The following is a 6,227-nucleotide window of genomic DNA, read 5'->3' on the forward strand; positions in this document are numbered from 1 at the left end:
GAGGAAACCAGTGCTCCCCAGGCACCTACCCTGGGCCATGCACCTACACGTATTGTATGCAGTCCACACAGCAACCCCAGCCCACGTGTACTATGTTTCTCCCTACTTTTCAGATGAGGAAACTGAGGCAGAGGAGTGAAGTGATTTGCCTGAGATTGCACAGCACGGAAGCCAGAGGACTAGGCAAGGGGCAGGCTTTCTGGAGGCCAAGACCACACCTGCATGCCCCAAAAGGTGGGCACGCTCTATCCCGGGGCTCACCTGACAGGAAAGTCTCCCAGTCACTATGTTTGTAGTGAATATCCCTCTCATTCCGCATTCTCCTACTATGTGCTGGGTCCTGGAAGGGACCTTCCCACCATATCTGGGCCACACGGGAGCAGTGACAGCAGCCAGCCCCACAGCCCAGAATGGCTTATGAGGATATGGCCCAGCTCAGAAAAGCTCCCTGCACCCTTTCAGAACTCCTGCCCAACCCTCTCTCATTTCTCCTCACCAGCAACCTGGGAAGGTGGGGAGCATTGTCCCCATGTGACCAATGGGGACTAGGGCACAGGAGGGGGACCAGGGATCCCTAGACTTTGACATTTCACATGGCCCAGTGGCACTCCAACATCTATTTGGAGGCCCCACATTTGGATTGTCCACTTCGGTCAACACAAGATTCTTCTAAATCTATCAGCTTATATTCACCATCATTTCATAAAGAAAAGATCCTTTTAATACCAAAAAGGGGATGAAGGACATAATTGCAGAATACAAGACCCTCCTTGAAATTGAATAGACAGAAGGGCGCCTGGGTGTCCCAGTCGGTTAAGCGTCCGACTCTTGATTTCGGCTCAGGTCATGATCTCATGGTTCGTGAGTTCGAGCCCCATGTGGGGCTTTGTGCTGACAGCACAGAGACTGCTTGGGATTCTCTCTCCCCTTCTCTCTGTTCCTCCCCCACTTAAGCGCGCGCACTCTCTCTCAAAATAAACATTAAAAAAAAAACCCAAATTGAACAGAGGTTTTTATTATCCTCACTTCTTTCACATGCAGAAACCCAGGGAATGGAAACTCTTCTTGACCAGCGGCCAGAAACCGTGGTGCCAGCTCCTACCCATCTTCCCCACCCTGCCAACTCCTACCCATCGTAACTGCCGAGGCTCCTGCAGTCACCAGTCCTGTCCACTTGCACTGCTCCTGATGTCCTGCAGGCCCTCACCTCCCTCTGGCCTGCACCTTGCAGTTTGACAAGCTGTTTAGAGCAAGGATAGTTGCAGCTCCTGCGCACAGAAGGTGGAGAAGGGGCTCGCTGCCTTGCCAGTATGTGTCTTGTCAAGAAGTTTGAAGCGAATTCCAAGCCTGAGCCTGGAGGCTCTGGTGAAGCACTCTGAAAACCAGACCCCAGAGGACTGGTTCTGCCTCTCTCCGTCTCTGTCTCTGTGCCTCTCCTTCTCGTCTGGGTGGGAGAGAGGGAGAGAAGAGACTACCTAGCAGAGGCAAGGCGAGTTAGGGGCTGCCTTTCCCGGCTGATAAGGAGAACAGGGTAATAGGGAAAGGAGGAGAGGGCAGAGGGCAGAGGGCTGGGAGTGGGGAGAAACTGTTGTAGCACACCACCATAAAGGGCCTGATTTGCTCTACAAATGCTATTTACAGCTTTTCCTTGAAATTGAGAGGGTCCACATACTCTTCCCCAACCCTCTTCTTCCTGTTACCCCAGGAGCAACTGCTCTCATGAATTTGTAGTGTCTCCAATCCCTAATTTTTTGTTTTGTTTTGTTTTCTAATTTTTACTTTTTGTTAAGATTTTATTTTGGGGCGGGGGCGCCTGGGAGGCTCAGTTGTTTGAGCGTCCGACTCTTGTTTTTGGCTCAGGTCACGATCTCATAAGTTGTGGGTTCGAGCCCCGTGTCAGGGTCTATGCTAGCAGCATGGGGCCTGCTTGGGATTCTCTGTCTCCCTCTCTGTCTGCCCCTCTCCCACTCATGCTCTCTCTCTCTCTCAAAAGTAAATAAATGAACATTTAAAACAAAGATTTTTTTTTTTTTTTTTAGTAATCTCTACACCCAACGTGGGGCTTAAACTCACAACCCTGAGATCAAGAGTTGCATGTTCCACCGACTGAGGCAGCCAGGTGCCCCTCCAGTCCCTGTTTTAAACTTCTAGAACAAATAGCTGTATCGAAAACAATATGGTCTTGCTTTGTGTGTGTGGTTTTCAGAATTTACATATATGGCGTGAAACTCCACATGATAATTCTGTAACTTGCCTCTTCCACCATGTGGTCATTGGATTTTCCAGCTCCAGCCATGTCAAAATATATAGGTTAACTTCATTTGTTTTTATCTGCATGAATAGATTATACTTTATCATAGTTTATCAGAGATCATCCACTTAAAAAAGCAGAAGGCAGTGGGATGAGCAGTAAAAAGAGAGACAGCTGTGGGTTCAATCCCAGCTCCCACCCTCACTTGCAGTGTCTGGTGAAGCCCCTTCCCCTTTCTGGATTAGCCATGGGGAATCACTCCCCACCCCCACCTCACAAGGGATTTGTGTGGTTTGAATGAGGCAGTGTCAGAGAAAGTACCTAAAGCACTGTCTAGCACATACCAAGTTCATTACTAGTAGTTCCCTTTCCTCATCCCCTGTTGAGTATCGGGAGGGGCAATAGTGGAGGACTTGTAGTGTGAAGGCTTTCTTCAAAATATTTTAGTTTGGGGAGCCTGGGTGGCTCAGTCGGTTAAGTGTCCGACTTCGGCTCAGGTCATGATCTCACAGTCATGATCTCACCGCTCATGAGTTCGAGCCCCACGTCAGGGTCTTTGCTGTCAGCACAGAGTCCACTTCAGATCCTCTGTCCCCTCCTCTCTCTCTGCCCATCCCCCACTAGGGCTGTCTCTCTCTCTCTCTCAAAAATAAATAAACATTTTAAATAAATATTTTAGTTTTTAAAGAAGGTTAATCTTTTTGACAGACCTAAGACGATTAGCAATGCAATCTGCAATTATGCAAAGATCCACTCCAGCCCAGGACAGGTGAGCACGGGTGCCAGGGTATTGAGCACTGACTCCACCAGTGCAGAAGTTCTTGCCCCTGGCAGCAGGGCTGCCCTCCACCTCGTAGACACTCTGCTTCTCCAGATGCCCCACCTCAAAGGACCTTTCCCTAAGCCCCAGCCTTTCTGGTCCCCAGTTTGTGGCCGGGTCCCCCCGCAGCAGCGTTCCCAGGGGAACGGGCCAGAATAGGAGTTCCTGTGGCCTCGGTTCTAAGGACTGGCATAGACAAGCCCATGGAAGAGGCTGCCGCCAACAATCATGTGAAACCCTCACTTCCTCCGTGTAGTGCAGGTTCCCGACCACAATCACCAAAGCAGAGGGGCAGGCAGCACACAGCCCTGCAGGCAGAGCATCAGCCCAGCAATGGTCCTTGAGGTAAGTGCTGCTGCCCAGCCGGCGAGCACAGGAGCTCGGAGTGGAGGGTCCGGGAGACCGGGGGAAACGTCAGGGTTGGCTCATGAGCCAGGGCCACCAGAGGGCTGGGTGAGTAGTAGGTAGATGATGCAGGGATTGCAGAAGGAGCCCTGGGACAGGGAATTGGGAACCCACCTCGGCCAGGGACTTGTGTATGACCACAGGTGCGACCCCTCCCCTGTCTGGCTTCCGGGCCTCATCTGCAAAATGATCCCCGCCGCCATTGGCTTCCAAGGCTCCCTTTGGCTCTGACTTGGAACTTACCCTTCCATGCGGGACTGAACTGGCACTGAGAAGGCTGGCAGCTCTGGGGTCATGTGTAGGGTAATGGGGTATGGAATATTTCTACCCAAGCTTGGTGGGAGAGCCCCCAGGGGGTGGCAGGTGGCATCCCTGAAGAGGAAGGGAAGAACAGGAACAGAAAGCATGTGACAGGGTCAGGGGGAGGACTTCAGTGATTTGTGGAGGGGCCCCATGAGAGGCAGGAAGTTGGGATCCCTAGACAAGGGCTAAGGAGGGAAGTGGGGGGCCAGTGACTGACCCGGAGAGGGGACTGCGGGGAGGTGCAGGGGGAGGCAGGTAGTAGCACCAGGCGTGGCAGGGAAACAGAAGGGCAAGCCAAGCCGTGAAGACAGAGCGAGGAAAGGGGGCAGGGAGGGCTCCTGGCACAGGGGTGGGAGGGAAGGCTTCCTCTGGCCCACAATCCCTGGTCTAATGGGATGGCCCACACAGGTGAGAGAGAAGCGGTGGTTGATGTGGGAAGTTACCACTCCAGCTCCCGGGCTGGGCACGGAGTTTAATAGGCGAGGGCTTAGACAAAAGACAGGAACTGGGGCCTGCCCGAAAGAGGAGCTACTCCAGGAAACCCTCAAAGGAGTGACTGTAAGGCCACAGTCCCTTGTCTCCTTCCCTCCCTCTGCAGATGAGTGAACACCAGGTGTTCGACGCCTCTGAGCTTGCCTTCCTCCTGGAAAACTGTAGCTCTTCCTATGATTACGCAGAAAACGAGAGTGACTCCTGCTGTGCCTCCCCGCCCTGCCCGCAGGACTACAGCCTGAACTTCGACCGGGCCTTCCTGCCGGCCCTGTACAGCCTCCTCTTCATGTTGGGGCTGCTGGGCAATGGCGCAGTGGCGGCTGTGCTGTTGAGCCAGCGGGCGGCCCTGAGCAGCACCGACACCTTCCTGCTCCACCTGGCTGTGGCCGACGCACTGCTGGTGCTGACCCTGCCCCTCTGGGCAGTGGACGCAGCTGTCCAGTGGGTCTTCGGATCTGGCCTCTGTAAAGTGGCAGGCGCCCTCTTCAACATCAACTTCTACGCGGGGGCCCTCCTGCTGGCCTGCATCAGCTTTGACCGCTACCTGAGCATAGTGCATGCCACCCAGCTGTACCGCCGGGGGCCCACCGCCCGCGTGGCCCTCACCTGTGTGGTCGTCTGGGGACTCTGTCTGTTCTTTGCCATCCCAGACTTCATCTTCCTGTCGGCCCGCCGTGACGAGCGCCTCAATGCCACCCACTGTCAGTACAACTTCCCGCAGGTGGGCCGCACAGCTCTGCGGGTGCTGCAGCTGGTTGCTGGTTTCCTGCTGCCCTTGCTGGTCATGGCCTACTGCTATGCCCGCATCCTGGCTGTGCTGCTGGTCTCCAGGGGCCAGCGGCGGCTGCGGGCCATGCGGCTGGTTGTGGTGGTGGTGGTGGCCTTCGCCCTCTGCTGGACCCCCTACCACCTGGTGGTGATGGTGGACACCCTCATGGACCTGGAGGCCTTGTCCCGCAACTGTGGCCGAGAAAGCCATGTGGATGTGGCCAAGTCAGTCACCTCGGGCCTGGGCTATATGCACTGCTGCCTCAACCCACTGCTCTATGCCTTCGTGGGGGTCAAGTTCCGAGAGCGCATGTGGATGTTACTTACGCGCCTGGGCCGCCCTGACCTGAGAGGGCACCAGCCGTCGTCTTTCCGCCGGGATTCATCCTGGTCTGAGACCACAGAGGCCTCCTACTCGGGCTTGTGAGGCTGGATGGGTGCTCCTTTTGCCACGCAGCCTGACTGCCCCCATGTTCCAGGCTCCTCCGGGTTCCTCCCTCCCTTCCCTGTAGCCTCATTCCCCACGCACACTCCCGAGATTCCCTGGTGGCCCCGGCATCACCTGGTCTCCCAGGGAGGCACCCCCCTGGCTCTGGGGGCTATGCTACTGCTGCTCCTTAGCTGCCAAGCCCCGTTGCCACTTCAGAGGTGGCTGCCTTGGGGCCCTTATTGCCTTGGCTGCTAGGAGCCTCACTGCCCTCCTTATTTAGTAACTAGACCTTGGCCTTCCCCATGTTCACAGAGCAGGAAGCCAGCAGCATAGAAGCTGTCCCTATAGGGTCTTGACCCAGGCCTCCAACTCAGCAGCGACTGTAGCTGCGGTCCCCAAGGCCTCCGTATTTGCTCATGTTTATGTCTAAAATTCTGCTTAAAACTTTTCAATAAATGAGATCATCAGGACCAGGGTGTGTTAGTAGTGCATCATTTATATCCAGCCCTGCCCAGGCTCTGGGGATGCATTTCCTATTCTCTTTGCCTGGCCCCGGATCTACGCCAACCGATGTTGCTTGTGTTAACGTCTATGTGGAGCCCCCTCTCTGCCCTCTTGGGTACTCCTGTCATTCACAGGGAAGCACTCAGGTAGATGGGTGCAGGCTAACAGTTCACTGGACTGGCTGGACACCACTTAGGCATAATTTGGGGAAGGGCCTTCGGACATGAATAAGACACGGTCCCTGTGCTCCAGAA

General features: G+C 54.8%; 1 protein-coding gene across 2 annotated transcripts; it reads left to right on the forward strand.

The window, feature by feature from the left end:
- Positions 1–3,016: 3,016 nt before the first annotated feature.
- CXCR3 (C-X-C motif chemokine receptor 3) lies at positions 3,017–5,960 on the forward strand. Of its 2 annotated transcripts, none has more exons than XM_081792435.1 (2): positions 3,017–3,416; positions 4,501–5,960. In XM_081792435.1, the coding sequence occupies exons 1-2, from the start codon at positions 3,405–3,407 to the stop codon at positions 5,464–5,466; spliced, it is 978 nt and encodes a 325-aa protein (XP_081648561.1). In that variant the 5' UTR covers positions 3,017–3,404; the 3' UTR covers positions 5,467–5,960. The 2 variants fall into 2 exon arrangements, with proteins under 2 accessions (XP_081648561.1, XP_081648560.1); XM_081792434.1 differs by having other exon boundaries at positions 3,022–3,416; positions 4,378–5,960.
- The last annotated feature ends 267 nt before the right edge of the window (positions 5,961–6,227 follow it).

This window comes from Panthera onca, chromosome X (assembly GCF_046562875.1).
Source record: "Panthera onca isolate mPanOnc1 chromosome X, mPanOnc1 haplotype 2, whole genome shotgun sequence".
Classification (NCBI taxonomy): Eukaryota; Metazoa; Chordata; class Mammalia; order Carnivora; family Felidae; genus Panthera; species Panthera onca.